The sequence below is a fragment of the Nothoprocta perdicaria genome, unplaced genomic scaffold (assembly GCF_003342845.1).
Source record: "Nothoprocta perdicaria isolate Ctin4 unplaced genomic scaffold, notPer1 scaffold_172, whole genome shotgun sequence".
NCBI lineage: Eukaryota > Metazoa > Chordata > Aves > Tinamiformes > Tinamidae > Nothoprocta > Nothoprocta perdicaria.
In genome coordinates, this window is record NW_020454894.1 from 1,437,958 (window position 1) to 1,464,452 (window position 26,495).

The 26,495-nt window shown below is 44.1% G+C and overlaps 1 protein-coding gene and 1 long non-coding RNA gene across 3 annotated transcripts in view; both read left to right on the top strand.

Annotated features, from left to right (window-relative positions):
* Positions 1-26,495, top strand: part of INPP5A (inositol polyphosphate-5-phosphatase A) — a 130,460-nt gene that overhangs the window by 61,214 nt on the left and 42,751 nt on the right. For both annotated transcript variants that reach the window (XM_026036219.1, XM_026036218.1), the window contains exons 7-8: positions 3,805-3,924; positions 17,353-17,437. In XM_026036219.1, coding sequence (XP_025892004.1) covers positions 3,805-3,924; positions 17,353-17,437 — 205 coding nt within the window. The remainder of the gene's footprint in view (positions 1-3,804; positions 3,925-17,352; positions 17,438-26,495) is intronic.
* On the top strand, positions 21,423-23,279 carry LOC112944715. The gene is made up of 2 exons (XR_003248822.1): positions 21,423-21,542; positions 23,000-23,279. It is a non-coding gene; the product is annotated as an uncharacterized LOC112944715 (long non-coding RNA).

The following is a 26,495-nucleotide window of genomic DNA, read 5'->3' on the forward strand; positions in this document are numbered from 1 at the left end:
TGTCCACGTGCGCCAGCCTTGCCTCGTGTCCACGTGTGCCAGCCATGCTTGTGTCCATGCGCGCCAGCCCTGCCTCATGTCCACGTGCACCAGCCCTGCCTCGTGTCCACACACGCCGTGTGCACAAGCCCTGCTTGTGTCCATGTGCGCCAGCCCTGCTTGTGTCCACGTGCACCAGCTCTGCCTTGTGTCCGTGCGCGCCAGTCCTGCCTCATGTCCACACGTGCCGTGTGCACCAGCCCTGCCGCATGGACACAACGCAGAGTGCCACTGAGGTGCTGCCCCGAGCACGCGGGGTGGAGGGTGCCCCCAAACAGGGCAGGGTGCCCCAGAGGCCTGTTCATCATATGCTAAGTGATCAATTCTGTGTACCTACACACACACACACACACACACACACACACACACACACACAGATATGTATATAAGCATGTTTGTATGTAAAGTATATGTATCGTATATGTATGTGTATATACATATATATGTATAGATGTGTGTGTGTATATATGTGTGTGTGTGTGTGTGTGTGTGTATATATAAGGTTATTTAAGCTCGGTAGTTTTGGTGTGATTTATGTAGGATATATGTCCCACAGCAAGTTTTTCAGCCTCATTTGCCGTGAGCGCAATTCTGGCGGTTTTTGCAGTGGTGGCTTCTGACCTGCGCATTTCTAAATACTAATACTTCAGGAAAAGTCTGTCCAGGAGGACTGCTGTTGATGCTTCGTGTGAATCCCTGAAGGGAACTATTGACCTTTCTGCTGCCTAGGAGAACGCTGTTGTAGCATGTGTTCCATACCAGAATCAGAGGGCTTCCCCAAAACAAGGGAAAAATGACCAAAGATCTCACTGTGTGTCCTCTTTTTTTCTCTTTATTTCCTCCTGTACCTTTTCTTCTTTTTACCCTCTTGAACACTCTGAAACCTCATTTAAAAAAAAGAGAATTGCATATATTTTTGATTATTTTGAATATAAAGAATTACTATTTTTTGCCCCCATAATTCTTGTGTTAATAGATACAAGACAGTGCCTTGAATAAATTACTGTCTAAGCACAAATTTCATGTATAGATGATATCAGCTACCGGTCACAGAGTAGGAAATCCATTTACAGAACATAGATACGGTCCCAGTCTGGAGAGATCACAGTGGTCAAAACTCTTCAGAGAAAATTGCATTGCAGCGTGGAATTCGGGGAGGCGCCAAGGGTTGCACTTCCAAAGGAGAATCCAAAAGCACAAACATAATATTGGGAGTAACTGACGCATTGTCTGTGCTGCAGAAATGAATCAAAGGAGCTGAAATTGAATATGGTTCATTATTATCTTACCGAGACATGTTAATAGATACATCATGTGAAGGACGTGACGGGAGAAGGCCTGGTAATTATTCCACCCTGTACTGGCAAGGCCTTTGATAGATTGTGAGCTCCTGCTTTGCGTGCTGAGCAAGATGGGTTGGAGGAAGGACAAGGAGAATTGGAGTGAGTTGAAAGAGTTGGACTTGCTGCCTCCAGGAGAGGACAGCAGCTTTGGGTATAGCAAAGGGGTTCGGGAAATGGATGCTCTCCATCTCTCTGCGGGAAGTGGCAGAAGGAAATAGTTTTAATTGCACAACAACAGGTAAAATGATGAAAGTTTTATTTAAGGACAGACAGGTTGTAAATGGAAGGCCCTTCATTAACAAGTTATAAAACCATGCAGTTTTTAAGCACAGAGGAATGGATTACAGATATACTCAGGAGAGGAGTTTGTGTGGGGGCTCTCTTCCCATCCTGTTACCAGTTCCTCAGGAATGTGTCCTGTTCATCCCTCTAGCAGATGGGAATGGAAATCTCAAGCCAGTGTCTCCAAATCATTTTTTTTCTGTTATATACTATTTGCATATCTTAAAACTTAGTATCTGTGTCTTTGTTAGTAGGACTTTATCATTACTATGAATGCAATTGGCAAGACTTGCTGTATAAGTGTATATGTATAATATACTTTGGAAGATGCCTTCATGCTAGCTCCTCAGTATCATCACCGCTTGTTCATTGCTTCTGACTGCCCTAACCTGCTGTGTCCAAATCTGTTCCCCCGCTCTGTCATAAATTGGGGAACCTACCCATGCACAACTTGGGATTTGTGCTTGATACTGTTATCTGGCAAAATCTATCGCCTTGTTTTGTGTGATGGATCCCAAGTCCATACTGTCGTTTATGTTTCTGATGACCTCTTATAGAGGAGCTGTTTGCATGGGGTCGGCAGTGCAAAGTCAGTATAATTAGGAAGTTTGTTCAAATACAAAATACTCAAGCTACCATAGCAGAAATAAATGCTTTTCAATCGAAAGTCCTGGGCAAGGTGATTTAGTCGCATGGTGGGGCTGTGCTGTGTATCACCTTGCACGGGGACCTGAACACTGTTCCCCAGTGTGTTCCCCAGCCGTATGAATGAAGGACTTGGCGTCCACCGAGGACTCTGAGCTTCACCCCGTGGGGGTCCATCAGCGATGGGGAAGGTGAGGCAGAAAAGTGAGACCATGAGACCGTGTCTTTCATTGCTGTGTCTGGCATTACCTGCACATGTAGCTGTCTCGCAGCTAAAGGATGTTTGATTTTGGAGCTGTCTGCAAAATTCATGTGCATGCTCTGGAGGCTTGAGCTGCCTCAAACCGGTCTATCCACAAAACGAGCTGAGCTTAACTAAATAGCACTTGTGTGGCCACCCGCAGTGGTTGAAGGGCCCTCAGGCAGGAGGTGAGGGCATCTCCAGGCTGCCCGTGCTGGGAAGCTGGCAGAGGTCCCTGTCCGAAGGCCAGCGGCACTGCAGACAGGGCTGGCAGTACCCTGCTCGGGAGCTTGAACCCCAACCTGCCTCCAAGTGTCGGGAAGGACTTTTACTAGAGCTGCTCATCATGCCTTCACCCTTCCTGTAGCCTTTTCTATCACGTAGCTGCTGGCTACCTTTGATCAGCCACAACCATTTATTCCCTGTGTTTTTTTTAAGTGTGAGAATGAACTGTTTTAAGTAGCCTAATTTCTCATAACAGAGGAATCCTTTAGGATAGAGTTATCTCCGTGCTGGTATGTAATTTGTATTTGTTCATCATTTTCCAGAGTTTAAAGTTTTGAAAATGACTGGGAAATATTCCCTGCAGTTTAGTCACCATCAATGTTCTGAGGACCTGTTAAAAATGGCCTCGTTGGCCACGAGGGCACTGCTGCCTCATGGTTAACTTGGCGTCCCCCAGGACTCCCAGGTCCCTCTCTGCGGCGCTGCTCTCCAGCAGGTCAACCCCTGGACTGTGCTGCTGCCTGGGGTTATTCCTCCCCAGGTGCAGGACCCTGCGCTTGTCCTTGTTGAACCTCATGAGGTTCCTCTCTGCCCAGCTCTTTGACATGTCCATGTCCCTCTGAATTCAACATCTTTGAATGTGAATAGCACAGCCCTGTACAAAAGAAAGAAAAAGCTGTTTCGTTACACATTCAAGTCTGGTGTTTTAAAACATTTCAGTGAGAGGATACTGCTTTCTGTCTTTGAAATGTGGCTGATAGAAAGCCTTTCATTTTCCTATAGCAGATATTTCTAAGCAGAAGCCTAGGAGGTGCCTCCCTACCTGTGGATCCATTAATATGAGTTTGATGGTATTCTATGATAATTTTCTGATGATGGTAGCTTTATTTGCACAATATATGTGAGTAAATATTAAGGTAATGTAAGAGAGACTATATTAAGTGTTATCATGTTGAATGCTTTACTAATTGCAAAAAAATATGTTTTTTTTCTTTATCCTGAGTGTTTTTTTTCCCTTTTTTGTCATAGTGCCTTTGACTTGGTAAACATTCACCTTTTCCATGATGCTTCCAATTTAATTGCTTGGGAAACAAGCCCATCGGTTTACTCAGGAATACGGCATAAGGCTCTTGGCTATGTACTTGATAGGTATGTATTAGCCCTTCTTAGCCTCTCTTGTTCTTCTGTGTTCCTAAGCAACTTATGAAAGATGTTCCAAAAGGCATGCTTAAAAATGCAGAGACGTTTGTTCTGTGATCTGAAAATGGTCATGCACAACATAGTGTGCATAGGGTTGTCTGGGTGGTGCCAATTGCAGAGCCGTGTGTGACACTTCTTCTGAGAGAAATTGATGAGCAGTAGAACCTCTCTGAAGTCATCAAAACTTGTTCAATAGAAAGGAAGTGTGTCTCAAAATACACTAGCTAACATGTTGGTCTGCATGAAGTAAAAAAAAAAAATCTGAAATTCAAGCATGTTGTAATAGAATAGAATACAGTAATTTGACTTGGAAGAGACCTCTGAAGGTCTTGCATCCACCCCCCTGCTTAGACTTCAACAGGTTGCTCAAGGCCACTTCCATCCAAGCAGCAAACAGCTCCAAGAACAGCTCATGCCCATGTTTGATCACCCTCTTTGTGAACATTTTTCTCTTAAAATCCAATTGGAATTCCTCTCCATGCAGCTCATGTCCATTGCTCCTTGTCTTGCACTGTTTGGAGCCTGGCTCCGTGCCCTCCACAGCCACCATTGCACAAAGGCAGCAGTAAAATCCTGCCTTCGTCGTTGCTGCAGACTGAATAAATGCACCTCTGTGGCCTGTCCGTAAGTCATGAGCGGCAGCCCCTGCACATTAAAGCCTGTGGTGTTTCGGTCTCAGTGTGGGCTGAGAGCACCCGGCAGCTAATCTTTTAGAGCAACGACACAGCGTTTGTATGCAGGCATCGCTGTTATTAATACCACCACGGTCCATAGCAGAGTTACAGGGTGGATTCATGTGGTGTGTGGCACAGTACAAAGCTTACCATGTCCAGCAGGCCCCAAATAGCTGTGCTTTGCTGCTGGCCTAATTAGCAGTTGTGAAGTCAGAAGAAAAGACAGCTTATCCTGGAACAAGAAAACACTTTTGCCTGGGAATATTTTGTAAAGTAAACATGGAAGTATCTGGTTATAATACCTTGAAATGTAAAGATTCACTGTGAGGAGGTGTTTCCTGATTTCTTTTTGCCTGAGAAACAGACCTTTAGAGTCTCTTTGAAGAAGCCATGAAGTGCACCTGCACTTGTGAATGAGATGGTCCTGGAAACAAATTGCATGGCTTGGAAAAACAAAACCCCGCGGCTTACCTGCAGTTTTGCTTGCTGCCTTTCACCTGGATCCTCGCGCTCTGTGAACAGCCTGCATGTTCTGTGGCGTCCCGGGACGTCTTGCGTCCCCACGCCTGCCACGGCCTCCTTGCCCTGGCCGTGGACCCTGCTCTGCTCCACGCGCTCGGGCTCGCATCCCCCGCCGTGCTGCGGTGCGTGTTAGCGGTGGAGCTGGAACTCCTGGTGCTGCAGGGGCAGCAGAGCGGCCATGGCCCGAGCGGTGCCGCCGCGCGGGCAGCCTCGCAGAGCGCCCCCGTGCCTCGCGCCGCCCGCAGCAGGCACCTGGGTGCCATTTGCTTCCTGCACGTTCTCTATCAGTCAGAGAGGGGTAGCTGTTTTAGCTAAAGATGCTGCTTTTCTTGCTCTGTATAAGCAAGTGCTTTTCCTGCACACCCCAGCAGAGGGCTAGCAAGGAACTTCCCCAAAATAGGCCTTTTTTTTTTTTTTTTTTTTTTTTTTTAATTTTGGGGAATGATACATGGATGAAGAGCAAAAAAGCAGTATGTTTTCTCGTGTTTCCCTTTTAAAAGCTGTTCAGAGCACTGGAGAATGCTGTGGCACGAGGAAGCATGGTAATTAGGTTTATATTGCAGTGGTTTATAAAAGTCCCTGTCTTTAGCGCACAGAGTGTTGGAATCTGGATCCACTCTTGGCACAGTTTTAATCAGATCTGTGTGTCCCATTACATGCAGGAAGGGTCTGCCTGTATTTTGTTTTTGCTTTGCTCTGCTGGTCTCCTCTCCTTTCCCTGTGCTTTTCATTCGGGACCTTCGGCAAACCTGCGCGAGCCTCCTGCATTATTTATTACACGCTTGTTTACAGCGTGCAGGGTGCTTCATTAGCTAATTTTGGCCCCGGACCTCCCACGACGCCCGGCCAGGGTAAGGTAATAAGACTGTAGTATTCGTGTCAGCTGTGGGTCAGAGATGTCAGGATGGTATATCATTAAAACGTGACACTGCCAAAACCTGCGCGGCTCCCCTGTGCTGGGGTTGGGGCTGCGCTGCGGCGCTGCGTTTGCATTCACACGAATGGGCATTTTGAGCGCGCAGCCAGCCGCAGATCCGGACCTCCGTAGCGAGGCGAGGGGCTCCGCGCACAAAAGGGCACTTCTGTAGGAGCAGTGAATAATGGGAAACCCCTTTCATGGGCGCTGCTAACCTTTTGGCAGCCACCAGCAAACTCTATTGGGACCTGCTGATTGGGGAGGACAATACACTGAAGCTCACTTTGAATGAATGCTGCCACCAACAGTGTCCCCATTCAGCGGGTTTTGGGAACCATCTTTGACCATTGTCTGCCATGGCTCCTCCAGACAGTAGGAAAAGGGAAAGTGAGAGCTGCTATAGGGGGAAAAGTACCTCTTTTCTTGGCTTTAATCTCTCTTTAAAGCTTCATAGATCTACATTTCCAGCTGAGCTACTGGAACTATGCAGTGTCAGATAAATGTAGGAGAGGGAGGTTTCAAGCTGAGCTTTTAAATCCCCTTATCTGCATGAACTAATAATGCAGATTTAGTACTGTTAAAAACAGAGGCTGATAAGTCTTTTCCTTTAAAGCCTTTAAACTGCTAAAGAGCATTTAACAGGGGTGCAGTTCAAACTCTGCGAACAATGCAGAGAAGGAAAACAGTTTAATGAGCTAAACCCTGACCGAATGAAGCCCAAACACCTTCTCACAGTTGATTTAGGTCACTGCGGGAGTGAGCGACCTGGTCACTCTGCATCTTCATAAACATGTATTAAGTGCAGCCTTTTCATGTGAGGGGAAACCCATCCCAGGAGTTTGAAGTACAAAGTAGCAGAGTGTTTACAAGTAAAGCTCAAAGAAATAAACTCCGCTATTGAATTCATCAGAGAAACTGATTTGCCAAAATTGTGGTATTCCAAGGTTGTTTTGATGCGTGGGCATGAAGCTTCTCAAATTCTCCAAATGACTGAGAAAAGGGTTGGAGGAGCATTAAAAGAAAGAAAAGAAAGGGAAAAACTGTCAAGCGAATGATTTAAAGTTACCTTTAAAAGTTTTTTTCTAGAGGATTGTAGTAATAATCATAGATATTCGGGGAGCACAGAGGTTTAATCTTATAATGGCATCGTGAAGTCATTTAGTTATAATAAAATACAAGAATGAATAATATACTCAAGAAAATGCTTTTCAAGACAGATAGTGATATGCGCAGAGCCAGATTGCTTTTAACATTTGTCATTTAGGAACTGTGAAGAAAATGTGGTATTATGCAGACTCTTTGAAGATTAAGACAGCTAGAATTACACTACTTTTAAGTAAATATTTGTTTATATATTTACAAATATATATAAACTTTATAGAGATTAGAGTGCTGACAGTGTTTAACACTAATGCAAATGCAAAGCTAAATTCCTGGATGTCACCTACCTTTTTCCAGATAGATGCAAATACAGTCAAAACTAAAGATGTTTAATAAGTCAGAATAAGAATATGTGATTATATTCTGTGGGACAAAAGATTTCTTCCAAGCCCATTTTGGTTAACTCGCATGTACACACAGCTGTGTTTGCATCCCACTTCTGTCTTTGCGTTTTCTAAACTTGCAGGGTTTAAGTCATGTATGAAATTAGGAAAGGAAACACAGCTGGAAGTGCTTTGCTGTAATTAATACTTGTGTATGTGTCTTATTAATTAATCATATCAGCACATCAGTCAGGTCTGTTAGGCCCTTGCTGGGGAAAAGTGTTTCCTGCAGTTAATGCCGTGGCTAGGGTTTGAGCAGAGACGACAGGATAGGGTCCTTTAAAGTATTAGAGAAGTGTCTGCTAGGAACAGGCATGAGAGATATTAATTAGCCTGGTACTGTGGTTCTCAGTGTGCCAACCAGGGAAACTTCCCAAAATTATCTGGAGCATTCAGAGCTATAAAATGAATGTTTAAAAAAAAAAAAGAAAGAAAAAAAGAAAGAAAGTGACAGTGCTCTTCTGTTTCCCTATTGAAACATTCCCTGGCCTAGTTCAACAGAAACATTTTTACATTACAACTGTGAAATCTTGGCATAAAGCTCCCCTTTGTACCCTTCATTATTTTCTCACAAATATAGTCCATTGTCACATAGCTGAAGTTAATTTGATCAACATTGGGACATTTAACTTTTATGTCCGGTCAAAGGAGCTGTTTCATGCTCATTTTGGGTATTCAAAAGAAATGATTGCCAGAAAAATAATGTTACTATTAACAATTCAGAGCAATTAGTTTCCCAGGGAGAGGCGATGTGATGCACCGGCTCCACACAACTATTCTTTGTCATTTTATGGATGCTCATCAGTCAACTGTCACATCTTCTCAAAGACCCCTCCAATCTAAATGTTTCTCTTTGGGCTTTTCCCAGAACTAGCAGCTGAATGAGCCAAAGAAAAGCCACTTAGTTTCTAGGCAAAGAAAAACTTCACTCTAAAGATCTGGGTCATTTGAGAGAAATTCTAGGAGTAGCCCACTTTTTTTTTTTTTTTTCCCCTTTTTCATTTTTTAAAATATTTTTGGCAATACTGATTTTAACGTAAGTGAAAACTCAGCCTAAAATCGTGGATATTCAGGCATTTGATGAAATTTGTGTGTGTTCAAACAGGATGCGCTCCCAGGGCAAATAAACCTGCTCTCCAAATGTCTCCTAACAAAGGTTTAAAACTCTAGATCACATTCAAAAGACAGCTTTTCATTAAACACCCCGAGGCTCAGCTCGTTAAGATTCAGCCCTGCTCCCCCCCTTAAACTAAGGTTAAGTGCTCTCAAAATTAGTGTGTTTGCATAATATGCTCCTAAAGAGTAAATCCAGCAAAATTATCTTGTTACTTTCGAGCTGTCAGATGAAGGCAAGATGCGTTTTCCCTGCTCCTGGCTCGAGCATTTGCAACTTGGAATCTGCTGTGAAAAATTTAACTCGCGTGTCATTCCTGTTAAAACAAACATTTTTTTTAGTTTAGTTTAGTTTGTATTTTTAGCAGAATAATAATTGTGTGCTTATGTGTGCTGAAATGGCAAATACGCATGTTTATAATTTTAAGGACGATAACTGTATAATGAATGAATGTTGCTCTCATGGTCCCAGTCAGTAATTTGGCCCTCGTTCTGTTATTGAGCTTTTTTTGTTTTATTAATAACTGAGCAGGTTCTGCATCAATCCTTTGCAGCATTTCTTTTTTATATTACAAATAAGAGGTCTGTTTTTGCTCTCATATCATAGATAAATTTTTACAAACAAAAGCAAGCTCATAAGAAAGATTAATTGGGGAAGAGGCAATAAAAAACCAGAATTTTGAACAACTTGAAGTTGTTAAAAAAAAAAAAGCCACTTAAATAAAGAGTGTGGATTCACAAAGTTACTTTTCACAGTGCCTGACTCACGTGGACAGAATTGTGGCTCTTTCAAAAGAAATGGTTAAAAGAAAAGCTCTGAGGTTTTCTGGAGAGGTTTTTGCCCCTGCAAGGTCTGTTCCTGACCTGGGGTTGCTTTTGCTGGGATGCTGAGCATCTTTCTGGCCTTTGGGAATGATTTAACTTGTTTTTATCCATTTATGCAGTAATATGTTGGCTCTGGTGTTTTTTCTAATCATATTTAACTGATGTTGTAGCACCTAGCTAGACTGGATGCAGTGGTAAGGTACCATTCTCAAGGGAATTTGCAAAATTAAGTACAGACAACTGAAGAAAAGGCAGAAGAGCTCTTAAAAAACAAAACCTAAAGTAATGTCTCTGAATAACTTGTTGCCCACTTGATTGTGCTTCAAAAATGCCTTTTTGTGAGAGTGTGGCAGAGTGCACCACTTGTATTAAGGTATGTTTCTCTTTTCATCATAATTTGTTCCTCAGAGATTTGGGGGCTACATAAAGAGCAGTCATTAGTGCCCAGCTAAAGGTGACACACACATCAGCATTTGTTGCTCTTCCTTTCTTTTGAAATGTTATATTGTATGGCCCTATAATCTTCCCAGATAGCTGTGATTCAATTAAACAGAATCCATGTGGGCTGTTGATCAAATTTTTATTCATTTGCAGAGAAACGAAAATAAATCGCTACTGTAATTGTATTTACAAGCCGCTTAATGCTTGCTGCAAGAGGCTGCCACAAGCTGACAGGTACCACGTGTGGAGATGGCTGAAGGAGCCCGTCGGGCGGGAACGACGTGAACAACTGTCCTGCCGTTCGCTCCCGTAGGCAGCTGGGCTCCCCGTGGGAGCGGGGTGCCTGCCTCCTAGCCCTGTGTTCTCTGTCCTGGGAAGCACCACAGCCATACGAGGCTGCAGCGTCTTTGCCCTTGCCTGTGTAGGTGTTAAGTGGCTGCAGAAGGACCGTGCAGGGCTCTGTTATGGGCTGTGGGCTGTGCCTGGCTGCCGCTGCAGCTGCTGCTCCTTTCAGGAGGCTCAGGGTCTGCTTTAAGATGCAGCAGAGGTGCTACACAGAAGTGCTGTCACGCTGCCTCTGGGCCACCAGGATTTTCCTTGTTCGAACATAATATTGGCAGCTTCAGTATTTTGGTGTGCTGCTCTTTTGAAAGAGAGCTTTCTTCTTTTTCTGTCTTTTTGCCCGTTGTTTCATCTTAGCTAAGCAGTCCACTCTGGTCTGGTTTTGCAGGGGACAAAGGCACACGCTAACAAGCATGAACGCAAAGCTTGTTTTGGGGCAGCTCTTCTTAATGCCAGGCAGCTCATCTGTTGAACCTGCTGTAGGTGACATCTTTCTGTGTCTCTCATGGTTTGCATTACCCCTTTCAGGAGTGTTTCTGCTTCTAATAGCTTCCTGAGTGCAGCAGACGAGCCCGGCAGTGGGCTGGCATGGCCAATACTGTGTCACCCGTGCACGTCCCCTCTGCCATGTCCTGCTGCAGGTGGCTTGGGGTGGAGCACAGGCGGTGAGAGCTGCACCGGGTCTCTGCATCGCCCTGCCCCTGCCACGCTGCCCTTGCTGTGCCACTGGCGCCCTGCACGAGGCCTTGGGCCGGCTCTGAGGGGTGAACGGTCCCCCGCTGCAGCGTGTCCTGCTTCTTCTGTGCCCTGGTGGCTGCACTTCTAACGTGGTCACGGGATGTTGTTGCATCCCACTATGTCCCGGCTCTGTAGAAGGGTGGATGAGAGCTGCTGCGTCTCCATCTCCGTGCAGGCTGCACAGTCACTGCCTGCAGGCTGCTGATGAGCTGACGTTACCAGCATCAGCAGCTCCGGGAGCTACTTGGAAGCTTTTTAATCTTCCACAGTAAAATAGAGAGAGATTCAAAAAGATAGGCAATTTCTCCAGTTCCTTCTGATTTTCTTTTACATCAGATAAAGAGCTAGACAATTTCTTTGCAACATAACACCAATGTAATCACATCGTATTCTTCTGCAGCAAAATGACAAGTACTTACATCATTATACATGGCTGCTGTTTCATTAGGCGAATGTCAGTGTTGGGTAAGATCATGGTTTTGTCAATATAATGAAAATACCAGTCAGGTGAGGAAAAAGTCACAATTTTCCAGCTCTAAAAATTGATTTTTATTGCTCATCTTGTAATCCTTTCTTTGGATTAAGTATTTATTATTGATGTGGTCTTTCTTTTAATCTTAATAGCTACTGACATTATAATTAATTAAAAAATACAACATTTTTGCCCAAATGGCACTATATTGAAATTAAAAATGAGCATCATATATTAGTTAAGCAGCCCTGGCAAATGTCGGAGCGCTAAGATGATTGCCTGAGCCTCTTGACAATTCCCTTCATCTTGCTGTGTGCAGCTTGACCTTTGGAGATATTTTGGTGTTATTAATAGGTTTTAGCTATTATGTCAGAAAGAGCAGAACACAAAAATATGATAAAGTTTATCTTTTTAATGACAGTGTTGCCACATTTGAGGCATGCCAGTGAAAGCACTTCCATCACATCTTTTTAGGCACACTTAGGCTGTCAACAGCTAACTTTTCTTCAAAATGAATGCTGCTTTTTTATCCCTGAAATTTATCTCTAAGTGTATACAAGAGAGTGCGAAGCACTGAGCTCTGACCCCCTGAAGAAGGGCAGGAGTGCTCCACATGGCAGCAAGGTGCTGCCTTTCAAAGATACCTTAAAAACTTGTGATTATTTACAGTGGATCTGCACTGAGCTGTCCTCGGGTTGTAAGTGTTGGGGCTGACCTCCCAGGCGAAGGCTAAGCAGAGCGAGGGAAGGAAGGGCAAACTTGAGAGGCCACACGACAGTGCTTGTATACTATACACCAAAACAGTGTTTTCAGTGTTCCTATGTTCAGTGTCTTCACACGGTTGAGGTAGTAGGAGTGGTCTTTACTGCAGTTGTTCCTTGACTTTCCACCAGAAGTCACTGCAGGAGTTGTTATTCCCTCTGGCACCATGGATCTCAGAGGACAGAGGGTGTGCCTGGCATTCCTGGTCATCCACCGCCCACCAGCTGTCTACCACATAGTGGGATGGCCAGGCCGTCCCTGCTTCTTGTCTGTCTTGTCAACCCACGTCGTGCAAGAGGACATGGGTTGAACGTGCCCTCTGCCTAGCGCGAGCCAAGAGACTGTGATGCACGGGTAGATCAGGGACATGTATCAGGTTGCTGGGATGTTGGGCCCATGGTTTTGGTCCATCTGCAGCTTTGGAGCACCTCACAGGCCAGACGAAAGGATGAATTCTTCTGCAGGTCGGCAGACGAGGATGTCAGCGATGCGACTGCTGGGTCCTTACCAGAGCAGAACCAATGTCCCTCAGCTCTGCCTGGCTCAACAGTAAACAGGATTAACTGGAGAAGTGTTGGTCTTCTCCACATGGTTACATGGGATTTTCTTTTTTTTTTTATTAGGTGCTGTCACATTTCCTTTGCAAAAGCAGCTGTTGTGCCATTAATTTGTTTGCAGGAGTAATACACAAAAACATAGATTTTGTGCAAAGATAATTGCTCCCCCAAAATTTGCACAAACAATAGGCAAGTGCTTGTATCATTGCAATTTAGCTTAGACACATTTGTTATAAATTATAAAAATGTCCTTGCTGAGTAAAATATGGCCTGACCTTCGCTTGCCCCTTCCCAAGGAAGGAGGCGGCCTGCGTCCTCCCTGCTGGCTCCCGCTGCCTGTCCCGCTGCAGGGGCCCGTTTGCCCTGAGGCCGCTCCCGTGTTTGCCCCATGGCAGCTGCTGGGCATGGCCGGTGCGTGGGTGGCGCGCGGGCCGGCCCGAGGCTGTGCGACCCCACGGGCGGCGGAGGAAGGTGTCCTGCTGCGGCCGCCGCAGACCTCCCACCTCAGCCCATTCAGCTCCAGCTCAGTGTAGCTAATTTTGCCCATTCCCTCAATTCTTTAGGCCCCCTTACAAGCAGAAAAGCCAGCTTCCATGCTGAGGGGAAGCTAAGTGCTTTAGGAAATAATCGTGTAAACAGAGTGTTACCTTCTGACCTGGTGCTGATACCTTGGCTCGGGACAAAACCCGGCCAGTTATTGCATTAGACATGGCTATTAGAGGCATAATGCGGCTGATCCCCCTGACAAAGCGGCAGAGCCGCAGCCCGGCCGCGCGCCGCCTGTCACGCTGCATCACACTCTGCCGCTTGCCCCACGACCCGCGCGCTGGCCCTGGCCCCTCCAATGTCGCCGCGCGGTCCAGGGCCTGCCAGGACGTATCGGTGATCGCAGCCAGGTGCCATCGGTGCTTTAATTGCAAAGTGAAGCTATGAAAGGCTTCCCTCATGTCAGTAGTGCCAAAGTTCTCCTTTTAAGGCCCTGTGCTGCATGTGTGGACCAACCTCAGGAACTTGACTGACCTTTGCAGGAACCTGTGGGAGACGAGACACTGATACCAGGTCTTGTTTTCAAGATGTTTGTTTCCCAATATGACCAGGGTACCCAGGTGGCTGAAGTTGCTCTGCAGAAGCTTGTCCTCCCAGGACTCTTATCCAGCTGATCCCATCCAAACTTAGGGCTTTGCCCTTAGGTATGAGTAGCTCAGCCTTTCCTGGGTTGCAGGGCCAGAGCCCAGTCTCTGCGTTTACAGCAGAATGTGCTTGATTTCCCTTCTGGTTTTCCTGCTCCTGTGCCCTTCCCACGGCTGCTCCATGATGGGCACAGGGTTGTCCCAGCAGCTGAGCTGTGCTGCCTGCTCCTCGAGGGGTCACGGTGGTTCCCTGCAGTTCTCCTCATCCATCCCCAGAAAAGAGGGTCTTCTTTGAAATTTTGCAGACATTTTATCTCTCCTCAAAATGCAGCAAAGATTGGAAATTACTAGAGAGCAATCCAAGCAACCCAAAAGATTTTCAGCATAAAGTCACCATTTAAAAATGCAGAATTGGTTTGAAACTGCTGAGGTGACTGAGATGGTGTGCCTCGACTGGGACGAAGAGCTCGGTTCTCCAGTTCCAGGCTGCACCTAGCACGACTGTTAAGGCCTGATTATGCAGTTAGGAGTCCTACGTAAGTGGAACTGAGAAGGAAGCATTGTCCTCTGACCCTTGAACAAGCACACTTTGAAGTTTAACAAGTCCACACAAAATGCAGACCCCGTAGAGGTCACAGCCCACCGAGACAATGTTGATGGTCCTTGGTTTCCTCTTTCACGTAAAACTCCAGAAGTGAAATATCTGTTATCTCCTTCACCATCATGACATTTTCCCCAAGAGTGGCTGGTTTTGTCACTAGCTATTGGAAAAAGCTGTGCAGGGAGGAAGAGCACCCTGAAGCCTTTCTGGATAACCCCATAGATGGCAAATGGAAGTTGCAAGAAATAGCACTTGGTCCTCCCACTAAAAACATTAAATTAAAGTTGGTGACATGGGATGGCCACTTTCTTTTTATATGATTCAGATGTATTGCTCCATCAGCTGATTCATGGCAGCATTTTTAAAGGATTAGGTGATTCATGGTTAAAGGAAGGGTACTAGTGTAATGGCAAATGGCAAGGTAAAATAAAGCAAGTTCTGAAGACCTTCTGCTTCATTTGCAAGTAAAAATTAAATAGAACGTCTTCCCAGTTCTGCATTTACTTGTCCACTTGACCAGTTTTACTTATTGGTGGATTAAAAGGTGGAAAGAGGAGGAACTTTTTTTTTTTTTTGCTTAAGCCTTAACACCTGTTTTGTAAATAAAAGTGAGATTTAAAGTAGATTTATACAGGTAGATAGATTTTTATATAGATAGATATACATACAATGTAAGTTGGCCCATATATATATATATATATATAATCTCCACACACATGCTTTTATTTACCTCCATGCTGGCTTTGGTAATTTTACTGTGCGTTTAAATTTCTCCACCTTTCTCTTGTGTCAGAAGCTGCATCAATCATCGTTCTTGAGAAGCGACATTTGTACCATTTTAACTCAATCTGTCCTGAAACTCTCTTTCTAAAATGTGCAATAACAGAAAATATATGGGAAGTAGCTGGTTAAAGTTGCCAGTTTAAAGTTGGTGTTTCGTATCCAAATCATGTTTAAATCAAGTAATGTGCAAGGCTATGAAATGACTGATTTTTAATTGATTGATCAGAAGCAGAACTTAATCAAGTGTTTTGTTCGTCAGTAGCTATTTGAGTTTTTTCAAGTGAATTTAATTAAGAGACATTTTAAATGTCTATTTTTGGAGCAGTCTGTTTATTCGAAAAATCCGTCTTTGCATAATGCAATCACAGATACCATCCTCATGACATCAGTTTGCTTTAAGAGGCCGTCTCTGGACCTTGCTGTCATTCCTGTAATCTCTCTCAGGTTTTGGCAGCAGCCATCGGCACAGAGCAAAGCAAAAACTTAAGGTATGAATCACTAAAGCCGGCAAAATCAACTTTTTGCGTGTGGAAGTTGTATATAAGAACTTGCAGTTACAGTGTTAGCAAATTGTGGTCGTGTGAATGGCTTAGCTTTTAAACTCTCATTTTCCTTCAACGTGCGCGAGGGCACCAATCAAAGTGATGTTATGTACAGGTTGGGAGCGGCAGGTCGGCCTGATGCTTGGTAGTGTTTGACAGTAGACAGTATTTATTAACAGTGCCTGCAATAATTTGTCAGCTGAATGTAGGATTTGGAGATTTTCCTACCAGAAGAGGATAACTCTTTGCAGCAGAATTTGCTTCCGGTGATCACTAGCATAGGTCCAATGCACATTAATTTCTCAATAGCATAATGGTCCTTATGTAATAGATGGCTGCAGACTGAAACCACAAGAAGATGTGTTAAGAGGAGCAGCAGTGTCTCGCTGTAAATCTAGAGTTCCTCCTTACTTTATAGCTTTGCAATGTCCAAGAGGATGTAACGTATTAAAACATTTAAAGCCATTTAAAACAAATGCCTCCTAGCTGGGCAGCGCAGTTGCAGAAGGTCTGCCTAGCTGTGCATTGCTTTATAATCCTTAGCTGTGCATAGGAGCCTCTGTCTCAGCTGGGATTTAGGGTATCATAGTACTTAAACATTTCTATAATCCTAGAAAGTGAAGAGTGTATTGCCTTAATTCTGTCTCTTACTTCTTAGTATGCACTTTAGTATACTCTTTTTGTGCATTTGTTCTGTGTATTTCCTTTCCACCTGTAATGGTCACATTTCAGTGTGTTACACACACATGTGTTAGTGTTCAGTCACATTATACCCTAATCAGCTACTCATTATTTAATTAATTAGCAGCAGTGATTCCTGTTTTGAAATTAAGGGTTAACCCAGTCGTTTTCCAAATGCTGAGAGCCCTAGAAGCAGGTGAAACTGCATGTCTTTTGGAGCGCCAAGCAATTGTTATTAACGATAGACTAAGAATATGACATTTTTAGTAATATAAGATTTGCAAGATAAATAGAAATGCTTCATCTCCCTTTTTAGTAGGAAGAGACCAAGGAAAAGAGAGTCAGTCTCTGCTCCATGTCCAGAAAGCCCAGCTTAGGAGTTGGCTTACGGTATCAACAGACACTTGATTTCTCAAAAAGGGCTTGTCTTTCAGAGAACCAGACCTCATGAGGGACCAGGTATTGCAAGATCAGGGGTAATTGAATGTGTTATTTTACTTGTACTGGAGACAGAGTTGCCTGAGCAAGGAAGCACAGCCCAAATACACAGTTAATTTATCAAGATGATGCTTCCAAAATAAAGTGGTACTTTTGATTGTCCCAGTTATTTCCAAGATAGTTCCTAAAAATAAAATGTTTTGGGGGAATATATGTAAGTTATATCTAAAGTGACATAAGAAATATGTGCATGTTTGAATATATGCAAAGCTGAATGACTTTTTTCCCCCCCCCAGAATCATAGATCAGCGGTTTGAGAAAGTTTCATATTTTGTCTTTGGAGATTTCAACTTCAGACTGGATGCCAAAGCAGTAGTAGAGGTAGGTAAGACTTAACTTTTTTCAGTTCTACTCTCTGCCAAACAGTTTTTATTTTTCAAATATTTTTCCTGTGAAGAAGTTAGAAGTAACTTAACAGACCAATCTTGATATTGAACCTGGATAACTATTTTCAGCAGGACCGTCTGACAGGTAAGTAAGTATTTCTGTGCTGGAAATCCACTAAAGCCACCCTTGGTAGATGAGGTGGGGGGGAGGATCTCCCACTGGCTGTCTCCATCCATGCCAGATGGCTGCCTGATGACAGTATAGATGCTTATGCCTTCATTGTAGTAAAGCAGCTCATCTTTGTAAGGAAAGAGAGAAATGCTTATCATTTTTCTGCAACAAGGACTAATTTACTATCCTGCAAGATTCTCTTCCTGCCATGCCCGTGACACTCCTTGTTTAATTATAGCTCACATAGTATCTCGCAGTCTTCTATTCATAAACCAAGTGCATGTTGGTCCTCATCTGTAATCAGTGAAAAAAAGAAAAGAATTCCTAAATTTCTGCAGTAGTGTTCCATGCTTCAAAAACAAAAACAGCAGGGATTTCACAGACCTTTGCAGTGTTAATATTTTGGTGTGAAAGATCTGTATAAAGCCAAAGGGAATAGAGTAAACCCTTTCCATCATGAGTTGAGATTACCTTGACTTTACTGCTAGCATTCTGCTCCAAGTAACGTGGGGTCAGAAATAATATCCAGGGCAGAAAACCAATTTAATCTCTTGGTTTTCCCTCTTTAATTCTCAGTGATGCTGTAGTGTCTCTTTGCTGTCCTTGAGGACGGGCATGTATCTTCCAGACTCAGAGTTTTCCTTTTGTAAATCAAACTGCAAGTAGCAAGCAGTCGGCGTGTCACAGGCTGGATCTCCCTCCAGGAAATGCTAAAGTGGGTTGCAGTAGCCTTACTGAGAACGCTCCTGTCCAAGAACCTCCAGCAGCCACGTGCTGGCAGAATTAACTTTTCCACCCCATGTTGGTGCAGAGCGCTACTAGTTTCTTTCTGGACTTTCTGACTCCCTAGCAGTTTGCAGAATTGAATCTGCAGAGAATGCTTTCTTTATTACTGATTTCTTAATTACAATTGCTACATTTGTGTCGATAACTTGCAAAGTGATTAGCTCTTAATGAAAGAGTCTCATTAACTGTAAATGATACGTGTGGTGTGAATTACCTGACAGGTAGTACGGGTGCAGGTAGGTGGGGTACCAACAATGCTTCTCATCTTTGGAGTGCTTTGCCAACACCGGTTAGCGTTATTGCACGTGACCATGCAAGGTTAGGTAAAAGCTGTGATTTGAAGATGAATCAAACTCATTTTCCCCTTTTTCCTAAAGGAGGTGTGTGTTTGCACAAGCGGAAAAGTACTGGAATAATGCATCGTATGGACAGTCTTCTCCGTTGCTTTATGTAACAAATAATGATCACATTAACCAGAACTTGACCTAGCTACATAGTCATGTAATGAGAAAGTAATTACAACATTAATTAATGTGATTATAGTTAGTCTAGAAATTTTCACTTGGAATTTACATATGTGCAGCTAGAGTCATGTTAAGCACATTTTATGGTCTTTTGCATTTGAGACATTTCATAAACTAGTATTTTAGAAGACCCAGGCGCTTGAAGAAATGGTTGTCCCATGCAGTCCACCATGCAGAGGTGACAGTGTAGTCAGTTTGTCTATAACAGCATCATAACACCAGGACATTCATAAGTGAGTCAATATTAGATGCATAGCACTGTTTTAAGGATGGAGTCTAGGCTCTTAGGAGATGGATCATTTTCTAACGTAAAATATGAGAGAGTAGTGTTCCTTACAAACTCTAAGAGAAATTATCCCAGATAGGACCTAATGGTTTGGTTGTGTCAGTGCCTTTCCTCTGGGAAGATCTGATTCCAAATCACTTTATAAACTGTTTAAGAAAGGGCAGTTTGTAGGTGTGAGATTTTGCCAAAGCCTATAGGGAGTAAGGTGACTTGACCGAGGACATGTGCTCTGGGCCCTGGCAGAGCAGGAGACAAAAAACTATCAAAGTTATTTACTTCTCTAATGGTCAGAGCAAATCAAAGTGATGATCTGTGCTCCTAGGTGGACCTGACACTCCAAAATATGTCCTCATCCCTTCTGGCATTTCAAACGTGTGACGGTGCACACTGCTGGCTGGTACTAAACATCCGTTTGACTGTCTGGTGGGATCTGAAATCCTAGAAATTTAGAGATTTATCCACCAAGCTGTCATCCTCATATGTATTACTGAATTTATCTCTGCTTTTCCTGTTGACCTTTTGAATTCTCTCTTGGGACCAAATGTGCTGAAAATCCTTGGATGCTGTAGGATGGTATAAGCAATAGATGTACTGTGGAAACATAGACTTTCCCAAAGCAAACACAAAGGCTGAAGTGTATTTATAAAGGATTTCTTAGTCAAGTCATTGAAAGAGAAAAGCTGAGATCAGTTTCAGATGCTGAATCAAGACACTGTAGTGCAGTATGCTGTCAGATGCCAACTGCCCTTATTAAATCATAATTAATAGATAATAAATCATTAATATATAATTTATTAAGTATTTTGTGGGAGCCTTAATCTAAAGTCATATTGATTCCCTTGCTAGGCAAATTTGCTTTACTGTTGTTGGAGTAATCCAGGGGAGATCAATAAAGCAGGTGAAGACTCCTGGTGACTCTGAGATCCATATGTGCATTAACAAGTGTGCGCCTGGTGATACAAACGTTGAGAACGTGCTGGGATGTAGGTGGCACGATGAGCCTAGCAAATGCTGAGGAGGTTCAGTGGTTTGATCTAAGTCGTGGCTTGAGCGTGACGTGGCGTCATGTTGTGCACAGAGGCACCTCAAGCCTAAAGCTCAGCGAAGCAGAGGAGCTACCTGGTGTGCCCTGTAGAGGCTGAGTATTGCTGTGACAACAGGGCTCCAAGTGTTGTCCCACGGCCGAAGCCCTGGTGAACCCTTCGCTGCCTTCGAGGGCAGGACAGACATCGCTCACTGTTGGGTCGCCCCTACGGGGCCTCCTGCTCATTGGTGTCACTGTTCAGATCATGCCTGTGAGCACCTGGCTCGTTACTGCTTTAGTCACGGCTGCCCCAGCCTTTTTAAAGTTTTACTAAATGCTTTGGGGGAGATGCGGCATTGTTATGAGGTGCCCACAGTCTGCAGATGCTTCCCAGCACTTCTCTCTGCAGCACGTTGTGGGTATGTTCACAACATATATAAAATTACTAACCTCTTACCTCTGTTGGACTGTGAGTTCTCGTTTGCATCATTTTGTCTGCAGTGATTCTGACACGTGTATTGTCACAGTGTTTGACAGAAACATGCATTTGTGAGGTTTCTTGAGTGTTGGTGATGATCTCTTGTAATTTTTCCAGAAGTTTTTCTCTATATATATAGTTTTTTTAAAGATGCTACTGATAGGTCATTACAGTCTTTAAGAATATCAGAAATGTATTTCAAATTTATAGTGTGGATGTGGGACTCAGTTACTTCTGTTCCTGCAGACCTCCCCAGGACAGCAGTGGGTCCTCTGGCAGCACGAGGCCTGTGCTCTCTTCTGGCAGTATTGGTGTCCGTGCTCGCTAGCTGGCTGTCTCATCAAATTGAAATATGTAGGAGGATCTGTGTATGTTATATGTAATTATTTTAACTGCCATTGGCAGAAGATACTCTGAGCATATCAGGAAGTCACCTGTAGGGTTTGCATCTTCTTCCTGCTACAAACAAAGCAGTCATTCCTTTTTAAATGTGCCTTTTTGTTTGTTTGTTTACTTTAAGTGGGCATTTAGTAGAAATTGTAATGTTTGATTGTCTTAAAATATTGACATAGCATAAAGAAATCAGAAATATAACAAGAAATATGCAGTTACAGCAGCCATGTGCACACATGCTTTTGCTTTCCTGTCTAACCCCTAGTATCCATCTTGGTGTTTCTGAGCAGGGATGATGGGCAGGTCTACGAACAGATCTAGGGTGTCGGCTGCCTCCCTTTGCTTCAGAGCCCAGGAGGCTCCTGTAGGTTCTGCTCAGCTCCTCGGCGCAGATCAGGCAGTGTGAAGTGGCTGTGGAACCTCTGACGTATTTTCAGGTCATTTTTGATATCCTTGGAATACAGGTCTCTTTAATACAATCTATTTTAAGAATATCTTCAGAAAGCAAACTTGTATGTGTCATATATGTGTCATATTTCACACAGCTATGACTCAGTTTTCTTTAGGAAATCCACATGATGATGCGTAGTGTTTAAACATTTTATAATTTGCATAGCTATAAGTTTAATAATTATTCTCTTTACTGTTTTAATGATTTGAAATAATCTAGTACTTTGGGGTTTTGAGGCCATAAGTAGAGCGGAACATGTGGTTTTAGTTGGAAAGTACATAAAGTGGGGATTGTGCTAGCTGAGTTCTCTAAACCTGTTTGAGCATAGTAACATACTTAAACTGTACAGAAACACTTGTAAAGGAAACATGAAATAAAGCATTAGCTGATCACAAAGGATTTTTTTTATAATTCTTTTATATTCTAGTTAAAGAGTTATAAAGTTGCTTCCTAAACTACTTGAAAAATAGCATGTTCTTAGCCCAGGCTACATTAGTGAGGAGGAAATCCACGTCCCAGTGACTACAGTAATTGGAGTTCTTTGTCCAATCAGTATAATATTTGCATCAGAGATCCCCATAGTGCTATAAATTCAGAATATAACCAAGAGAGAGATCGAAAACTCCTCATGATTCATCGTGTTTGCTTTCACTCCATTTTCTGCATAAATTCCTTAGGGAAACCATAAAAAATATCCTTTTTCTCTTTTTACCTAACTAAGGAGATATTTAGGGGATTTGGAGCCTGATTTTTCAAGAGAAGAAGCACTCACATCTTGTGTTTAGTAATTCTGCGAGGTTGCTCATCTGTCCATCCTTATGTGCTGTGGGAGTCGCTCTAGACATGGTATTAATGCTGTGGGAGTCACTCTAGATGCTGTGGGAGTCACTCTAGATAAGTGGTATTAAACCAGGCTTACAACGGAAAAATGGCATCACTTTATTCTTGAGATAAGCCTGCAATTCTGGATGTGAGTTATTTTAATATTAAGTGTATAATAAGTGTAAGTTATCCTTAATAACTTACAGCTTAAGATCGTGCTTTCATGCCTGCTGGAAATAAGCTTGAAATGCTGGGCCAGTTTTACCTTCTCAAATGGGTCATTGTAAATAATTTTGTCTCATAAAGGTTTAAACCTCTATTACAAGCTAAACAGACTCTAGGACATGCTAGAAACAAAGTAAGGTGTAAAATGAAAATGTAATAAAGGTTCATTAAATTAAAATGCATAAAACTTCAGTCTAATAAGGACAGTTTTATTAATGAAGGTAAGTTGCAGCAACCCATCTGAGGCACCTGCTAAATGTTCATTATAAATTATTCTCATAGACATTGTGATGAGTTTCATATTGTAGCCAGACTTATAAAAGCATGCAGATTGCTTCCCCAAGGGACTGTATATTTACTTAACAGTGTACTTAATTGCAATTATTTATTTTCCAGTGACCATAAATGGCTTCTGCATTAAAGATATATGTGACTATTAGGAATTATTCAACGGCCCGTCTGTGCGTGAGTGCTGCGGGCCCCGTGCGCGGCCCATGGCGCAGCGTGGAGGCAGTTTAGCGTGGAGGCAGCGCAGCGACCGCACGCAGGAGCGCCCGCACGCGGGAGTGCCGCCTCTCCTCTCCTCTCCGGGCGTTTTGACATCTCCGCTTCCACGCTGCCGCACTTATTGCCAAGATTCATTGGAGGTTAATTAAATCCATCTTCAAAACAACGAGGGGCCAATGAGCCATATCCTCATTGCAACAGTAAATTAAATGATGCAATTGTTCCCAGTTGCGCCTGGGGAGGGGAGGGCTGTGCAGCTCTGCGCCGTGGGCCCCGGGGCTGTTCTAGTAGCTCTAAACCTGCTGCTCCTCTGTGGCTGCGGGCGAGGAGGTGGCGGCAGCGGCCAGGACTGCGCTCCTGGGGCTGAAGGGCTGCTGCTCCCTGCGGGCTCCGCAGCTCTCCCTGCTACAGGTGCGGGCTGATGGGGACAGGGCACCAGGGGATGCTGTGCTGGGCCGTAATTAAAACGTATACAAATTAAATGCAATTACTGCCTGCTTTCTGGTAGGGCTGAGCATCATTAAACTAATTAGTGGTGCCGTCCGCTCAGGGTGGTGCTGGCGGCCGGGCGGCCTCCCAGCTGCGGCAGCCGGTGCCTCCGGGGACACCCAGGCCCACCTGCCGTCCATGACCTGCACCGGCGCCGCCTCCAGCGCCTGCACGGCTGCTCCCGGGCAGCCCCTGCGCAGCGGGTGTCCTGGGCGGACTCTGTTCCCCCATGGCTCCCGGCTCGTCCATCCTCACGGGTCCTGAATCCCGGAGTGAGGCGAGAGGCGCAGCAGGCTGAAGGAACGCCCTGGCCATGGTGCTTTTTCCACCATGGGCTTGAGCTGCCTGCTAGCACTGGGAGTGGAGCTCCTGACACAAGTGCTGCAGAGCCCAGCTCAACTCCGGCTGGCTTGTGCAGAGGCCGAGACCTCGAGCTCATTCAAATGCACATGGGAAGAATGTCTTGATGGCAGCTTGTCATTAGCGGGTGCCAGTGCTGGAGCCCAGGTATTCACTGCAGGCTTCCCAGGTGCAACCTTCTTGTCCGTCTGACAGGGCTGCCACTTGGTGTCTGCTCCATGACTCGCTAGTTAAGAACCAGATGTGAGATTAGTTTGCCGGGCCTTTTGGCCGTGTGTGGGGTCTGGCATGGGCAGTGCGTGGCGTGCGGGGAGGGCAGTGCTTGCTGTGCGCTCCACTCTGGCACCTGAGCTGCTGGAGCTGCCTGCAGGCGAGGCAAGCGGGCTCGTCGTGTTGCAGGCGCTGCAGCTGGAAAAATGTATGTGTAGCTATGAAAATACTGATTGTACGTTCCTCAAACTGCCGTTTTTATAAATGCAGGTGTGATTTGAGCAATTAAATGGAGAATTATAGTGCATAGCCAAACTCTGTAAAAAATATTTACCAAAACAACCCATGAAAGCATTTCACTGCTTAGATCTAGTATGAAACTCCATTCCTTCAGCTGAGGATAAATATCATCCAGAGAGATATCTTTAACTTCTTTTTTCTTTAATCAAAAGTATGTAATTTATGAGAAGTTAAATGCACCTGAAAAAAAATGCATTCTTTCTAAACTTGTATTTATTGCTTTTGTCCTAAATGTTGACATCTATGGACAATTATATACTAGTATTTGCACCAATTTATGGTATAAAACAAAAAAAGCTCTTCTCAAGAATGGGAGAGAAGTGCACAGGAGAACCAAGATCAATAGTTTGTGAAACAAAGATAGTGTTGGGATTTGGACACACCATTAGTTGTAGGGGGAGGAAGTATTAATAGCGTAGTGGGAACAAGTAAGATTACAATGGCACTTCTTTACCTCTGAATAGTGATGAATGCAGTAGTGCTCACGGAGAAGGGACAAATGGCAGCAGTGCACACACATAAAGCTGCTTAATGCGAGGACATTAGTATGGGGCATGCAGCAAGTACGTTTCTGCAGAGGCACCGCTTTCCTGGTACCTTACATCACTGAGCGTGTGGTGCTGAGCTTGATTGCTTGTTTCCCTTGCAACTCGGATGCTTTGTCTGAGCTGCTGGGCAGTAGCAGGTCAAAATCTTGGTGATGTTGCCCAGGGGCCGTTTCTTTATGGGGCTGGCACCTGAGCTGCACAGAGGAGAGCTGTCACCCACTGTGCTGGGGCTCCAGCTGCACCCCACTGTGCAGGGGCTTGAGGTGCTAGACGTGGGCAGTGTTACGGGTGGAAGGGCGGAGTGGTGGTGGGACCTTTCTCCTGCTTCTCAATTGTCCTGCCTGACGTAGGACAGACCACTAAGAAAGCACGTTCTGTGCATGTCACCAGCATCACTTTGCGTTGACCGTGCAGCGCCGCAGAGGTTCTCTGTTTCCTAAATGTGCAGTCTGACTGCAACAGTGCAGTTAGTTCCTCCTTGCACAAAGCCCTACAGATTGGCTTCCTTGCTGAAGAACAGCAACGGGGGGGACTTGAGTTCCTGGTGGCGACTGACACACATCTCTTGTGAAAATTTTAGTGTCTGGTCTCTTGGCTGCTTAAAATCTAATTCTGTGTTTTTGCATTACTGCTTCCGTAAGAGCTCGGATAGGATATGATTTAGAACTGTTATAAACTTTCCTGCAGCTCAATAATATTGAGCGGCCTAACAATTTAATATGTAACGCCATTAATGGGTTAAAATGAATTTTATGAAAAGAGATTATAGGATCTTTATCACATGTTGTTTATCTGATCAACAGTTAACAATTTAAGACAGTATTATTCTAGTAAAAAGAAGATTTGTTTCAGATACTGACATAAACATCTCCTCATAATAGTGGCTTTTCATTTAGTGCATTGCAATGTACCATAAGCTTAAAGGCACAACAGCTTCTTTGTGTGTCTCAATAATGCTTGTCCAGAGTGATGTCAGTCAATTTTTGACCTATACAGACTGATGTTTTTCTCAACAAACATATAATAGATTTTTTCACTCTTTAATGAGTAAAAAGTATACCAATAAAATCCTTGAAGATTTTTGTGTTTATTTTTGGTGTCTTCCTCTGGAACCACAGAGTGAAGTACTTGAGTAAACACAACTGGGGAGTCACTAGGACCTTTTTGCTGGCTTCTGCTGTTGCTGGATGTTCTGTGCACCCCGCTGCTGACCGCTGGCCTCCTGCCTGCCCCAGATCGCCGTGGGCCCAGGGCAGCAGGCAGGAGAGCGCAGCTGCGCTAGGGCTGCATGGGAGTCACGCTGTGCTTGCATGCTTTTTCTAGACTACCTGTACTGAGATCGCTGTAGCGTCTCCCTGAAGATTAACAGGTATTATAGTTGATATATTGATATATTTTTGCCTGAATGCAGTGTAGCTGTGTGGTGCTGTCGTTGAATAGGACAGGTGGCATCGTACATCTCCACGTTATTAACTGTA